Raw genomic sequence first — 17,101 nt, 5'->3', positions numbered from 1 at the left:
TACGAAATGGGCCACCCTAATTCCTAGAGAATCTTAAGAATAATGCCAAGGATGATCTGGAATGATTTCCAAGGTTGTTTCAAAGAATACCCTAAAGAAATTGGGATTGAGTTTTAAAATGCATTCTAATGAAATATCCAAGGTGGTTTGTATTGTACCGACCGTATTTGAGGCAAACAACTTTTTTGCGGGATTATTATAATCTGGCATCCTCACAACATGTTCCATTGTCCCACTACGCTCTTGCAGTCTTGGCAACTTTCAGAATACATAGTATCTTCAAGATGGATGATTAAGGTCTAGGTACTTTGGTGTAATAAGACCACTGAAAAAGCGTATGGCTTCGTAAAACATTAGAAAAGATTTCCAATCGGGGGCTTACAAAATTAGGCCATTACTGTATTGAATTTTAACAAAAACTATACTTTACTGCCTATAATCGCATATCAGTCCCATATCGATATTCGTCAATTTTAAAATAATAACGCTATCCACTATCAATTGGCATCTACTTTCATAACACATGATAAAACTACGGACTTTGATCATGAAAATGTGAGAACAACATCAAGTCAGTTTGTCCTATCTAGCAAAGCAATCGCATATCAGTCCCATCCTGAGATTCAGTCGTCCAGAAGTCAAGTTATAGTTCTGTTTTTTGAATAGCCATATTTTTTGCTGATATAATAAATCATGCAGACTTCATTGCAACCGACTTTAACTTGAAAAACATATCAAGTACATTACTATGATTTTTCAAATATTTACATGGGAATTGCACTTCGTAACCTCAATGTTTCCTTTTTCCACATGGGACTGGGGTTATAGGCGGTATAGGACATTGTAATTTTTGAAGACCTGAGATTTAAAACAAGTTACGGTATTCCAAGCTAAGTAAAAATTGAATCATATATAATATATCTTATATATATATTATAATCAAAAGGATCGCTTCCATTTGGGTTGTGCCCCCTTTTTGTATGGGGTCAGGAGCCGCCTCTGGTTGGCAAGTCTAATTATTAAAAGAAAGGTTTCGGTTTTAAACCCACGAGCAGTCGCGTCAAATAACCGAAAAATGAGTGGTATATAAAGCCATTTTCACTCTAATTTAGTCGGGTTTAATTGTATTGTAAATATAAAAAAAAACATGTTTCAAAAATTTGTTTTTTTTGCGCGTGCACTCAGTTCACCAGCGCGACTACTGGAAGGTTAATCGAGGAAATTTTGTTTTTTTTATATAAAGGGTGTATTCGCGGAAAATAGCACACACATAAACAGCTTTAACTGTTTAACTATTATTATGAATGAATTTCGAGGGCATTTCAGGCAAAATGCCAACCTCGACGAAGATTCCGAGCAACCCACAACCGATTCGAATGTTCAGGACTTCGGCTATGTAGAAAAACTAGGCGACATTGAGAACGTCGACGATCCCACTACACCCTTGACTACATCGAGATTATGGACATAGTTGGAGACGTTACTACGACAATTCAACACGAGAACACCAACCGCCATAAGGATTTTTGCAATTATCTTGGCCAACGTATGTCTGCGTTGCCCATGAAAGTGGCCCGAGATTTAGAGGTGGAATTTGCAACCAGAGTAAAGAAATGCTTGACCTTTTACTTGTGAATAATCGATTGGACAATTATGACATAAATGGACAAATACTGAATAATTTTTAAATACACGAACAATTTGTATCGGGTTAACTACACCATTTCCGGCCTATTAAGCACAACCCGCACTTAGTCTTTCTTAATCTAGCACCAAACGGAATGTCATTATTACTGATGGCTTCCAAATTTATTTACCTTTCCGTACGTACCATAAGATTTGATAAAGAGAAACTAATCGTTGAGATATTGTCAAAAGTCTAACACTGCTTCTTGACGCCAAACTCGGCCTATGGATTCTTAACTCGGCCTAACGCATTGAAACGCCAATGAATTCTCTTCGGTCTATCGGATGAAGATAAAAATTGATTCGGTCGGAATCTTTTGTTTTTAGGAATAATTGGTGCAAACCTTCATATTACACGTTCTCATTGACTTCGTTCGGTAGTTTATTAACTAAAGTATCGTATCAAACGCATAATAGACTTGTTAACTCTGAAATAATGGATTTATTTGAAGTGTTCTGCTCGATAGGCCCAAAATGCGCGATTAGGCCGAAGTAGTTATCTACCCTATCCTCCGAATAAAATGTTAACCAGATTGAGCATGTCCCCACGGAATATGTAATATTGGAAAATTACAGGCCTTGGCTGGTACAATCTGGATAGAGCTGGAATTAGGGCGTAACAGCCCGTGGTAAACAATGACTTCGCTTGTTGATTTCTCGGAACATATCCATCGGGTATGAGAAGTCTTTCCCTAATCGATGGTGATGTCGATTTGCCAGGGAGAGCCATTACTTCCGAGAAATCATCGAGAGAAGTCATTGTTTACAAAAGCTGTTACGCCCTAATTCCAGCTCTATCTAGCAATATTTATGAGAGTGAAACCAAGGGGGAGGTGACTGTCAAATACGTCGCCTACCTCGCATAACTGGTTCCAAACGACAACAAGCCATAAGTAACGACGGTTTGTTGATGTTTGGAACCAAATTCGCATATGGAAAATCAGTGAGCGTACACAGGTGAGGTCCAGTGAATTTGTCGTCTCTCTCGCTCTTCGGCTGTTTGAATGAATGACGGAGTTGAACGTCACATTCGTATAACCATTCAACAAACGGGAGAACGAAAGAGACGGCAAATTCAGTGCGCGTTACGTATTTACCATCCTGGATGGATGATCAGAAGGCAGATTTCACAGCACAATCCGCCCCTGAGTGAAACATGCTGAACATGAACACAATGACAGCGGCATAGCGGCACAGCGGCAAACGCGCAATGTACTAAACACGGTGTTTCGCGAAAACCCATTAATGGGTATAAAAATACCCATTTCCACTAAAAGTGCCCCTCCTCATTTAATGGTTAAACTATGGTTTACTCATTAATGGGTAAATGGAAGGTCTGTTAATATTGGGTGTTTTTTACCCATTTTCTTAAATTGTGTTTACCGTAAAATGGGTAAAAAATACCCCCATCGTTGATATAAAAAAAACTTTCTAATACATTAAAAAAAAAGCAGGTGCTCCGATCACGTTTTATTACACGAAATATTATAATACCATATTGGAAATATTATAATACCATATTGGATAATGACCGACCTAACATTTACCCATTAATGAGTAAACCATAGTTTACCCATTAAATGAGGATGGGTGCTTTTAGCTGAAATGGGTAAATTTTTACCCATGAATGGGTTTTGCGAAACTACGTGATAAAACGCACTAACCGCTGCACGCTAACTTAAAAGTACCCATTCATTAGTAAAATTTTACTCATTTTCAAGAAAGGTGGCTTATCTCATGAAATGAGTAAACCCAGATTTACTAATTAATGAGTATTCCACGAATACTTCAGAAAATTGTTATTTTGTACCCTTGATATTTTTTCTATGCATGAGTAAAAAGTACCCATTTAATTGAAAATTTTGCCTCGTCGATACCTTGCCATCAAAGACATAACCAAGTTATGGAAATAAAAGGTATGAAGGTATGAATATCGTTGAAACTTTGGGCCTTGTTTATTGTACTAAAAATTAACAACTACACGCTAATTCTAATACACCTATTAAATGAGTATTTGTGCTAAGAGATATTCCACCAAATATTGTGAACGATTATACAAAATTGTTTCGTTTTAGCAACACGTTTTTCATTTTTCAGTAACCGAAAAAGGAACGCGAATAAATCGAAATAATTTTTAATTTCAAAATATTTTGCTTAAATTGGTAGTAGGGTAAGTGCACCAGCATTAGTCATAGTTTCCTATTTCGGCCATACCTTATGAAAACGATTGAATCACAATCTTCCTGCGTTTTGTGGGCGATATGTATGTGTACCCCGATGAACATTTGAATCATCAATCTTAACAGAACTCAAGCCCTCAAAATTGTAAAAAACGTTAAATATCGTCAAAACATGGTCAAAATAGGTGCGTTCCCCCTACAACAGAAAAAAAATAATTGATACAGTGTTCCAATAGATTGTATTCACCTTGCAATGTCGTTTTACGTTTCTATTATATAAAATTAATGTGCTTTGCCGTTTCCGGTAATGAACTTCCGTCATTTTCGCCAGTAGCTGCTTCAATTTTGGGATTTGTTATTGGATTTTGCATGTTTTTCACCACTCAATCATCGTATTGTTCAGTTTTTGAACACCATTTTTAAACTTGAGGACAATGCCGAATAATCATTGTTTTCGTATTCATTTATTGGTAATTTTTGCAGAATATTCCCCCCTGAAAAAAACAAAAGATATACCTAACTAAGTTCACCAAATATAGCAATCGAAAAGCGTCACGCGTGAGCTTGACCATGTTCTCGGTACTGATGGTTTTTCTTGCAAATTCTTTCATCTATGAGAGGTTCAGTGGCTTTTTTTATTCTCTGCTTTGTGCGGCAGTTCCATATCATAGGGTATATGTCCCTAACCTCGGTCGAATATGACACCATCAATTACATTTTATTGATTGAGTTGCAGTTTATATTTCACTGTCAAGATGTAAGCTTAGATATTCTTATTATTTGGATATTGATTAGGCACGACTGAAATATGTTTAACATATTCATTATAACATGAAAACGTGGTACGTGCAGGTACGTGGATGTAATTTCGGTCTACTGTACTCAAAATGGGTCTATAAATGGATGCAACTTCGTCCTATCGAAGATGGACCTCGATCTACAAAGGTTCGACATGTGAAATCACACTTCTTTTTCATTCATACGTTAACACATTGTTGACGTCACTTTCACTTCTCGCGTAAGAACTGATGTGGATGAAAGAGACAGTGTTTTTTTTTTTCTTTCGGTTGATCCAGATAACATAAATCACGATGCGTTTAGAATAAAAATAAAGCCAAATAGATCATCTCACGAACACACATATAACGAACTGTCAAGTCAAGTATTAGCAAGCTGAACAATGTAACATTGACAGATTTTCTTTGTAGATTTTCTCTTTGCAAGCTATTTTCAACACATAGTTCGATTCCATGCTATTATCTTGCATTTAATACGGAAAATACGACTAGAAACGGTTTTGTAGCCAAGTAATTAATGAAAGATAAAGTTGACGAGGAGAATCGATCAATGTTAATTTTGGATCCAATGCATTGTTCAGCTTGATATTTTTGGAAGGGCTTGCACGTTAAAATAATCTAATACCCCGTTCACATTACAGCCTGTCACAGGCTGTCTTGCAATGAGCACTCATACATAGGATTTCCAGTGAAAACTAGATGTATGAGTGCTCATTGCAAGACAGCGTATATCACGTGATATACGCTGTAATGTGAACGGGGTATAACTCATATTTGAATCGCGTTCACTCAATTGAGCAAAAACGTAGTTTACTTATAGAATAAGTAAATTTTTACTCTAATGTGAGTAAATTCCACTCATATATGAGTAAATCTGGATCAACAATAGAAAAGGGCCCATCAGCATTTGTAAACAAACCGTTCTAAAGTCCATTCCTCACAAATAGAAGGCTGCCCACACAAACCAATACCATCAACGTGTAGGTGGAAGTTTCCCCTACCCGATGATGATGTTGGTTTGCGTGGGTGGCCTTCGCTTTGTGAGTAAAGGGCTTTGGAACGGTTTGTTTACAAATGCTGCTGGGCCCTTTTCTATTGTTGATCCTCATTTGCCGTGAAGTTTGTTTTAATGGAGGATTGATTGCACGCTATTTCTTAACAACCCAAATTTGAGTAGGATCTACTCATATCCTACACTACACTAAATTGAACAAACAAAGTTGGAACTGACAAGGTGACAAATGAACAACTTCGTTCGAATTCAGGTCGATGTTTTCCATTCGTCATCTTGTTAGTTTAAACTGTGTTTACCTAATTTGGGGTACCCTACTTTTGACGAATATGAGTAGATCCTTCGCAAATTTGGGTTGCTTAGAAATAGCGTGTGTACCGTGTCGACCCCTCGTTTCAAGCAAAGATTAACATTATGCCTACGGGATTTTTCAGTGGAGTGAAAGGATAGAAACGATCCGCTATGTTTCACGAAAAACGACATTTGCTTATGGCATTTTCCTATAGGAGTGAACAGTTGCAGAGTAATCGGCAACGCGAATGGTTTCACCAATACCAAAACAAAGTTATCAAATAAAGTTCGCAGGTCATAATTAGGAACACGTTTCAAAATTATGTCCCCAAAGTTCGGTCCATAGTTATAAAGCGCTAAAAGCGTGGAATCTTCTAAATTTGTTATAAAAATGAAAAGTGTGATGTTGATTTATTAGGCTAGCATGTTACAAAAAAGTAAGTCTTATTCAATTCATGCAATGATCAGATTTTTTGATGACCCCCGTTGCGTAGATTTTCGTTAGTGCAATAATACGGTAAGATCATGGCGCCTAGAAATCAAAAATTAAGATAATTTTACTAATCTTTTTATTAAAAAAAAAGGGCAATAAATGTTCAAATTTTGTCCCAAAAATAGGCAATTGAATTTTGCAGCAGATGTGGTATTGGTTTTTCATAATTATTGTGTATTATTGCTGAATGAATGAGTTATTTGCTTGATAGGCCGAAGTGAGGGGCTACTCTGACATTACATCCCGTAACCCTACTATACCTACATATTCATACCCAGTTGATTACTGGGAGGAATGAATGCATTTCGGGTTGCAGTAAAAATGTGGTTTACAGTAGAAATTATGGATTTTGCAAGTGTATTGTCTTCGGAGGAAATGCTCCTTACTGAGTAGGGAAATGATCTACTGGATAAAAAAACAAGCACTTTCATACTAAATAGGGTAAATGGCTCTCATGTTGGCCTATGGATCTAAGATTGGCATCGCTAAAAATCTGCTATTTATCAATTTTATCTAGATAAACGGGTCATTGGGACGGTACTAATGGATATTTTCGGTCGCTATTGAAAATTTAATCGATTGCTGAATTTATGTATGGGCCAAAATTAGGAGCATTTAGGCCGACATTACATCCATTTCCATTACTTATGATATTGATGACCAAAGTTGACGGCCTCTATAATTTTTAAATCAAATTTGAACACTTGAAAATGGTCACCGGAAAATTTAAGGACTTGTTAAAATTCCTAGCGATAACAAGTTTAGTTGTTTCATTTTTCATGAAAGAATTTTTCCGCTAAAGCATTGCGTTGTTTGAAAAATGAAGAAGTTAGTTGCTTGTAACTGATCCATTTTCACCAATGACAAATTTTGACTGTTCCATGCTCCATGGGTTTAAATGTTTTGGAAGATACCGGTGTTCTGGAGTTTTCCGGAGCTCCAGGCTTCTTTTTGATTCGTTTACATTGGTGTACAACCAACTTATGAATGCGTAATAACAACTAACGGGTGTTCAACGACGACGTACGACGCAACTTAGTCGCGATGCTCTCACAAGAGCGCTGGACGGCACTGAAATCATTCTCATTTTTTATTGAACACCCGTTACATTACATAATCTATGAATGTCCTGGTTTTTTTTCAGATTCTGTTTATCTTTTACACCAAGCTGTTAGTGAATTCCTCTGTTAGATGAAATAATCAATATGCATACATTATTAACTAGCCTGAAACCTCATATATGTATTCCATACAATAAGAAGCTACTGCACACAGCAGACATAAATCATGATGATCATCAAGTTAAACATGCAGTTTAACATCCCGTAATAACCGAACTTGAAATGCAGCATGACGAACATCCATCCGGGGGAACGCCGCATAAGCTGGGTACCGACCGTTGATCACCGGAGATAATCATCATCGGAAACAAGTTATGATACGGCTAGAACCATACTTTCCTACACACAATGTAGTAACATGCACAGGGCAGCGCAGCTAATGGCTGTGTTTTCTTCTGCCCCAATGAATATTCATTACACGTTCCACGAGCGGCAGTTTCATCAAACCTGGGAACCATTAGAACTGCTTGTTTACTAAATCCCCCATCCCTCGCTCCGTTTATGCCATGTTTTGTATTTTGTTTTCGATGATTACAGTTAGGAATCAATGATGAGAACTCACTGTTACACAGCACCACAATCTCGATCCGAAGCGCGCTTGTACCTTTGTGAACTGCTCACCGCAATTTCCTCTTTATCTTCCTCACATCAGGCTAGACGTTTGCGTTTGATTTAATAAGTGTTACTAGTTAAAAGCGCTCTCTAAACAACTCGGGCGAAAAACCGATGCAATCGGCTCGAAAAATGAGCCCTTTTTTCAAATCGCAGCGCTAAATGCCACGCTTATGTTTGGAACACGGCAGTGAATTGTTACCGCGTCGTTTGCTCTTCCTAAAACCTACATCGCATCGTCGTCGTTGGTCGTCGTAGTTGGATGTAGTAAAGCAAAAAGCTGGTACCAATTAATAGTTGAAATTAATTTTGTTTGTCTTCCTCGATTGAACTACCCGCAGGAATGGGTTGGCAATTGCCCTACCATGTAGACACACACTGACTGTAGTAGAGCAGCAGCGACGGTGACGGTTTCAAAACCGAAAACAATAAACGAAGACAACGTTGAATCAAAACAAAAGCTGCATTGCATAACACAACAGCGATGCCACCAACGCTGTGCCACTGTGATTGTTATTATCACTATTTAGGTGGGAATTGCAACAGAAACAGTACCACTAAAACGTGTCATGCGAAACGAAGACACACCTATACTTTGTTGTTCACAAACCGATCCATCTGCTGTTTAATTTGGTTTGGGAAACTATAAATTTGGTTAAACATGTTCAATTTTGACCACAAATCATAAACCCTTCAATCGATGTCGTTAATAGTACTTGTAGAATCGATCTCCATATCTTCGCCTTCAAGCTCCGTATTGAATAACTTCTGCCGCCGTTCGGCCATCAGATTCTCTCGATCCTTGTGGATGTAGTCACGAACGTTGGGCAGTCCAGAGATGATGACCGCCTTGAACGCTGAACGCATCTGATTGAGATCCGTAGCTTCCAGCCACTCGTTGGAATCCATTGCGTAGCATTCCGTGTGGGAGATTGCACTAACCTTTAGAACAACGACAACAAGTTAGTTATTTAGGGAACTCAAACCAAACAAAATTCACCAACCCCATCGTAGCCACCGATAGCAAAGATCATATCGTCGATGACCTCCACCCCAAAATTACTTCTTTGATGGTACATTTCCTTAAAGTTCTGCCATCGTCGAGATACTGGATCAAATCGCTCGCAGGTATTCATCCGTATGAGGCCATTGAAACCTCCGAGCACATTCACCGTTCCCCTGTGCCCAATGCACGAAACTCCAGATCGTCGGTTCATCATGTTCGGTAACACGCTCCAGGTGTTTTCTATGGGGTCATACACTTCTGCCGAGTTCATACATTCCTGACCGTTGAATCCTCCGATAATGTAGATCATGCCATCCAAAGTGCAAGCATCTGCATCCGAGCGCAGCTGGTGCATTGGTGCAATCATGGTCCATTGATTAGTCCGGGGATTGTAACACTCGGCCGTGTTCTGTCGGTTATGTCCATCGTAACCTCCCATGGCGTAGATCAGTCCATCGAGCACCACTACACTGACGTAGCACCGACGGCAGTGCATCGGAGCTATCTCGGTCCAAACCTTGCTTATGGCGTCAAATTTGCGACAGGTATTGAAGTGTTCCACGCCATCGTAGCCACCGATACAGTATACCACGCTCCCGAGAACGGCAGCTCCGTAGTAAGCTCGAGCTTCCGTCCGATTACCGGCATCTATTTTGATCCATCGATCCGCTCTGGTGTCGTACGTTTCGATAGCCGATTGCGGCAGACCTTCGCTCCAGCCTCCAAAGGTGAAAATAATATCATACGGTAGTCTTGGCAAAGCTAGTGGAGGAGTTTTGATCTATTAGGAAAGCAATGGTTAGGTTATCTAAAACAAATCATCGTTATTACTTTCTTTACCTTACTATGTTTGGTATTCACCATGTCCAGGTCGTACAAAAACGTCAGCGTTTCAATAATGATCGGTTTCGTTTCTTCGTTGCCCAACACATACGGGTTTTCTTTGACTTTCTCCAGAAAATACTGTGTTCTTAGCAACCCTAACCGAACCGCTCTCATCAACCATGGTATGTGGTCAGCTCTGTTCACCGGATCAGTATCTATCCATCGTATACAGCATTCCCAAACCGGTTCTTCATCCTTTACGTTTAACAATTCATCGCTCAACAGCGCATAGATGTCGTCCAGGTCCACCTTCATCAAATCTGGACACCGTCTGGATACCTCTATAAAGTTCTTCAACACGTATTTCCTAGTATACTCGTACAGTGTAGAACAGTGCCGTTGTCGCCCGTAGATCATAATCTGCACACAGTTGTCCGTACGTAAGACGCTTTTGATGTACTGAATGCATCGTTCCTGCAAACTGGCCATTCCCAGGAAATCCGCCGCTGCGTACACCTCGAACATATCTTTCTCGGAGATGTCCAGCTCCCTTAGGTAGGCGTATTTGATGATCCGATCCATGATGACCCCCCGGATTCCGTCGATCGATATGTGATCCTTTTTACTGGGCAGCGAAGTGGTGAACAGCGTCCGGAAGTAATCGCTGCACGACCCCAGAATGGCGCGGTGAACCGGAAACGTGAAATCATCCTGTGTGATGGTGGCGTCGCACAGCGTATTGCTGAGTCGCATTTCGTCGAGGGCCTTCATCGCTACGTAGCTGATGCACCGGTGGGGGAGCGATCCGCTACTGTGCTGCTGTTGTTGTTGTAGAAGTTCGTCTTCCAATTGGCAATTTTGCATAGTTGTGGTTGAGGGCCAAAAAAAAAAAAATGGGGCGTTGTCCAAAGAGCAAATGTAATCTACCTTGTACTGGATCTTTTGTGCTTGATGCGTTGGTCCAGGGGGACGTTCCAAATAGGGTTACAAAATAAATGATAAACCGTAGACAGCTGTATGTGTGCGTGTGTGTTATGTCAACTCGACATAAATGTTGCTGGGTTTTAAGGAGTGCTTAGATTGAATCCATCTTCCCCGAAGCACATTTTCGTCAGCGTGCTCTGTAGCTAGACGATAGTGGAGACTTCAACGATCGGAAAGTGTGGAAACTCTGCGTCTTGCTGGTTCAGAGATGGAACGTTCTAAGAAACTTGAAAATAAATTAACGTACCCTGCAACAACAGCACACAGCAGCGCATAGTAGTGAGTCAACATTAATGACGCCACGCTGTTAATTAGAGGGTAGAAGTTACAGTTTGTGCTCTTGGATGGAGCACTTTTCGAAAGTCGAAGGCTGTTTTCTTCAAGATCGAGAGGGTAGTAATTATCACTAATTAGCAGAATTGGGTGATGATGACTGTGGGTTTTAAGTGGATCGACGAAGGGTTTCTCGAGTAGATTGGAAGCCCTTGCGTTTGTTTAAATTGAAGCAAATAGAACCTTTGTTTGAAAGTAGGCTTCGGGAAACAAAATGCATAGCAACTTCATTTGATCCATTTGTGAAGTGCTTTGGTTTTGTTACTATGTTGAACTGTATAGTGAGATTTCAGCTAAGAACTAATTGGTTCGAAATGAGCTTTTGAAATTAACACACTTTTGCATACTGTCCGAATGTTACTTCCAAAGTGGAAGGTAATGTGGCTCAATTTCCGATTTTGATCGATCATGGTAGTGAAGGCAATGTTACATCATTACGCATTTTGAGTTCTTATAGTTGTTGTTTGACTGGTATTGGCAACAATTTAAACTTTATCTTTGTTCAATGTTTTCGATTATTTGGGACCTCTCTTCAAGTAATCGATTCCGTTAGCTCATTGTATAATTCATTGCGAAAGATTTGTATGAATATATTATTGGTAATTAATTTTTGAAGACCATCCACATATACATATGTTGAAGTTTTTCTGTAAGAGTGCTAAAACATATATCGTGTCGTTTGGACGGATACAATTTGGCTGGATTGTTACTATAAATCTAGACAATTTGCATGATCTCAGATGTAACATATTTTAACGGAAAAAGCATGATTCGCTTGCAAATTTGTAACAATGATATTCGAAAATTTATTATAAATCACCACATGTGCAGATTTTGCGATGTGCTGACTTGAAGTCTTGAAACATGGATATCTGGCATTTAAAAAATTAAAATGTTTTTCTGCATTTCTGAAAATTATGAAATTGTTTTTCTAGACTGACATTCCAATTAACTACAAGTCGTCCATTCATCGGTCCATACATTATGGGGATGGACGTAGTGATTAACATCCATACCTCTCAAGCCATAGTCACGAGCTTAAATCTCATCGCCGGACAGGTCAAGAATGAATGACTCAGGAGTGTTGAAATGACTACAATGATACAAATATTCTCAGGGAATAATGATATCACCAATCATGTAGGAAAGTGAAACAATATTTTTTTTAGAAGGCTATTTAAATCCAGGGACTTATTTAAACTTAGGAAAACTTTGTTAAAAAAAAATCAAGAGTCTGGATCATTTGAGTTTCTGTAAATTTCAATTTTGTTCAGGCAAAACAAAAACCAAGGTTGTGTGTCATTTGAAAGATAACCGGATCTAGGACTTGAAAACTACTTAAAAATAAATATAAAAGTAAATAAAAACAAAAATAAAGAATATTAAAAAAAAAATCAAGCCCCAGAGTAAAACAAACTTCTGAATTAAGATTCTGTATTGAAAAAAAAAAATGCAAAGTCACGGGCATTGAAATAATAAAATTATTCCAGACATCTTGAGCTTACAAGATCATCGAACTTGTAAAAAAAAAAATTAATATGCAAAATGAAGAAAAATGTTCAATATCCTGTTTTTTTTTTTATTTTTTTTTATGATCCAAGACTTCGAAAAAATATCGTGACCCAATAGGATTTAGCCTAAAACACATTTTCAAGATTCTAAACTAAGACATTTATGATTCAACTTTTAATTACTTTTGACAAACTACTTTAAATATAATAAATCATAATCCTGGATTTGAAATAAATTATCCTGGCCTTCTTAATGCCAAACCCAAAGGATTTAAGAAAATGGATCTCGAATTTGTGAAAAAATTCAATATTCGTTAGCATTTAAATGATAAGAAAATTTCGAATCCACCAAGATTCAGATAAGTTGATAAGTTTTTTTTTAGATCTTGAGGTTGAATTCTCAAAACATTTTAAATATATACTTTTAAATCCAAACATGGTGGTTGATTATATATATTTTCCATTTTGTTTAGGGATATTTGAATCTATACGATTATCAAATATATCAACTAATTTCGCCGTATGGGCTCTGTTATTGGTTGTAATATTTATTCCCCATATCAAATTTTAAATATAAAATTTTAAAGAATATTACGAACAACGCAGTGCAGCATGGCCTCAAAACCTTCCGGCTAATATTTAAAACTTATTAATCTAGAAAATTTTAATGGGTTTCTTGTGGAATGCTCAAATAATGGCGGAATTTAATTTGCATTCAATTTGATATTTGCCCGGAAACGAATAATGTTGTATTGAACCTATAATTGCGATAGTGTTATTAAAATTGTAGAATGCATAGGAAACAATGGTTTCCTCTTTTCTAGGAACCAAAATTAGGAAAATCCACAACTATAAAAAAATATCATCCAATAGATTTTAATGATTTACTTTACTGTGTCACTACAACCCTGTCTCAAACTTTTCAGAAAAAGACTGGGAAATCAGGGAATTTAAGGTTTTTTTTCTTCATTGATTTGACATCCTGATTGATGTGAAAAAAGTTTTTCTAATTAAATCTTATTCATAATTGTTCATGGAAATATGTTGTATAATTTTCAAATATTTTTTTTTTTAACATTTTGGTTTATTGAATGCATTTTTCTCAATTTAAGAACATTTTCATAATCTATATATTTTTTTCGTATGTTAAGATATTTTTGTACAATTCTTCTTTGCCAAATTTGTGTATATTTTATTATTTTTAATTTCATAATTTTATTGTAAATACTATTGAATAGAAGTTCAGCCCTTTTCAAATGGTAGTAGTTTTTTTTTTTCTAGGAAGGTATGCATGCTCACTCAAGTAGACGAAATCTATGGGCGTGAGCATAATTGATCGCCCACGGTTGCTAATTTTTTATTGTTAGATCAGCTGTAATTACACAGAGAAACAATAAACGATGCATGATATTAGAATTCATCCACAATGTGTAAAAACTGGAGATCTCAAACTAGACAATACCAGCGCCAGCCGCGCCCGAACGCAGGTCAAGAATGAAATGGGTAGGAATGTGTTGACGTCACACTCGCTTTTATGGAAGCAGAGAAATCCTCTGCACTTCCACGAGGAATCACTGGGATGTTGGGTTGGGTTTGGTTTGCAGCAGAATTCGTTATGGTAAATGATAAGTTGAATTGATGTCCTAACGCGAAGGAGCTTTTGATTGAACCCACGAGCTTCTGCTCAGTAAGCAAAAACGTTTGCCACTAGGCAATCGATCTCCTTTTTAATCATCGCGTTGCTGTTAGTAGTCATAATTGAATGTGGATGGCCTTGATGATGTTCTGCTCAGTAAGAAAAAACGGTCGCTCTAAGTCCACCGAGCTCCTCATATCACATCATACCGTTACTCGAGTTGTTTTAACCATTCAAACCCGGCACCGACGACGATGACAAGTTTCGTAAAAACCGTAAATCGTTTTAATATGAATGGACCAGGGACTGCCGTGAAATTCGGGAATTCCGGAAAATGAAAACTTATTTCCCGGGAAATCTCTTTTCCCGGGAAATCGTTCCCGGGAATGCAAACACTAATCAGAAACCTAGAGTGCCGACCCGAGCTACGCAAAGATATTTGGCATTCTTGGGAATATTTATGTTGTGTAAAATCTCCAGAGGTGCTTGCACAAGAGCCCCAGAAACCCAGAACTTTAAGAATTTTTAACAATTTACGATTGTGCTATGAATACATAAGAAATAGTTAAAGATCAATATTAAAAGTGGTCATGGCCCTCACTTGTAGTTAAGAATGGCTGCAAATTCTTTCTATTCCCTAAGCTTCAAATTCATCTGTTTCTTTAAAAAAAACCGTGGAGCTCTAGGACAGTTTAGATGGCAAAATTCCAGAACTACACGAATTTCAAAAGTTCTGGTTTTTGTAACATCTTGAAAATCTTAAATTTAGAATATGGTTTAAGATTCTGCTGAGATCTTGTTTTCCGTACTGAATACCAATGCTACCGACGCCAGGAAGGCAGCTCCCACACCTGGCCCCTACCTATCGACCCATCAACTCATAGACCGGGACCAAACAGATTTACTTCCCCTCCGAAGGATGACGTGATCAGAGATGGTATGTTTCTGAAAAGAGATTTTTATTTGTTCAGGCTTAGATCTAATTTAAGGATCCAAGACCACCATTTCGAAATTCTGTCCCGTTCTTAGACAACATTTAGACATCCCAGACATAAGATTATGTTCATGATCTGGGACGTTTCTGATTCTGGGGGGACATTACAATTTTCATAATACGGGAAATGGATGTAATGTCGGCCTAAATACCCCTAATTTGGACCTATACAAAAATTCAGCAATCGACTAAATTTTCAATAGATCATCTAGATAAAATTGATAAATAGCAGCTTTTTAGCGATGGGCCCAATCTTAGATGATCCATAGGCCAACATTAAAGCCATTTCCCCTTCTAGACTATTTTTTTTTTCATTTTGAAAAACTAATCATAGTTCTTTTCACAGCTTATGGCTGAACCGCTTTTGGAGTGGGTTGAGTAATTTCCTTGTAGTTCCGTTATAAGTGCCTATCTTTTGACGGGTATGATTATTTTTTTTCTCTGCATATAGACTTCCAAGCCTAAGTAGTGTCAAGTACTCAAGCTCCCGTACATAGATTCTAAGATTGGGAGGCTCGATGTAATTTTAGTTTAGGGCTGTTTTAAAAATTGTTGAGTGTATTTCTAATAGTTTGTGGGTATTTCAAATAGTTTGTGGGTATTTCAGTTGTAAATTCAATATTTTTCTATGGTGCGGATTTGGAATCCTGGCGCGGATGATTTAAAATAAAGATTTCTGTAACAACCCTGAATTTGTTCTATAATACCTTGCAATTCATCTCACAATCCTCATTTTCCGTACCGTTGACCGTAGCTATTTAGTTTAAGTTTTATTCATTTAGACAATAATTGTCAGTTGAATTTTTCAATTTAGGGGAAATGGATGTAATGTCGGCCTAAATGTCCCTAATTTGGGCCCATACATAAATTCAGCAATCGACTAAATTTTCAATAGTGACCATGAGTACCGTCTCAATGACGCATTTATCTAGATAAAATTGATAAATAGCAGATTTTCAGCGATGGGCCCAATCTTAGACCTATAGGCCAACATTAGAGCTATTTCCACTACAAATAAACAAATGATAGTTTCTTTCTACAAAACTACCGTAAATTTACCTTTTCTTCTCCTTACATTTTTTTTGTCTCAAAATTGAAGGTGTTAGAAGAAAAGGGATGTAAGTGACTTTGTTCGATTCTTTTCATCGACTTTCTCTTTCGTTAATAACTCAGTTGCAAATACATTTCTTGACGCGTTCTGGATGCTAGATGAGAACCTCCTTTGACAAACTATGGGGCAGAAATAGCGCGAAATCTGTTTGCTCAGCCATGGTTATCAAAAAAGATAGTCGATCAAGAGAATCTAGCAGTCTCTTTCTTCTAATTCCCTTAAATTATTCTAAAAACTAATTTTACATTTTGATATCTTTATAATTATGTATACAATTCATGAAAGTGTCAAAATGCGTAAATTTTGCCAAGCTGATGTCTTAAAAATTGTGTTCTATTTGAAAGTTTTTGTTGTGTTTGAAACGTCGAAAAGTTCAAGAATGTAAAATACTAGTCTCAACATCTCGAAAAATTCCTCATATAGTTGATGTAGGTAATTCCCTCCCCTTGGCTAGTTTTTTTTTTACCTGGACGTTGGTGGGCGGGCCTAATCTTATGCTTCATAGTGGA

At 37.6% G+C, this 17,101-nt stretch overlaps 2 protein-coding genes across 2 annotated transcripts in view; one reads left to right on the top strand and one right to left on the bottom strand.

Annotated features, from left to right (window-relative positions):
• LOC135705696 (putative uncharacterized protein DDB_G0288537) overlaps window positions 1-17,101 on the top strand; it is a 178,561-nt gene that overhangs the window by 114,226 nt on the left and 47,234 nt on the right. The gene's annotated exons all lie outside the window — the stretch shown is intronic.
• klhl10 (kelch-like protein 10) lies at window positions 8,782-11,754 on the bottom strand. Its single transcript, XM_065227675.1, has 3 exons — window positions 10,039-11,754; window positions 9,197-9,979; window positions 8,782-9,134 (listed from the first exon to the last, which is right to left on the bottom strand). The coding sequence occupies exons 1-3, from the start codon at window positions 10,885-10,887 to the stop codon at window positions 8,886-8,888; spliced, it is 1,881 nt and encodes a 626-aa protein (XP_065083747.1). The 5' UTR covers window positions 10,888-11,754; the 3' UTR covers window positions 8,782-8,885.

This window comes from Ochlerotatus camptorhynchus, unplaced genomic scaffold (assembly GCF_037179485.1).
Source record: "Ochlerotatus camptorhynchus isolate MF236.1 unplaced genomic scaffold, CSIRO-AGI_Acam_v1.1 ptg000274l, whole genome shotgun sequence".
In the NCBI taxonomy this organism is placed as follows: Eukaryota; Metazoa; Arthropoda; class Insecta; order Diptera; family Culicidae; genus Ochlerotatus; species Ochlerotatus camptorhynchus.
The sequence above is the reverse complement of the archived record's forward strand: the minus strand, read 5'-3'. Positions and strand labels throughout refer to the sequence as shown.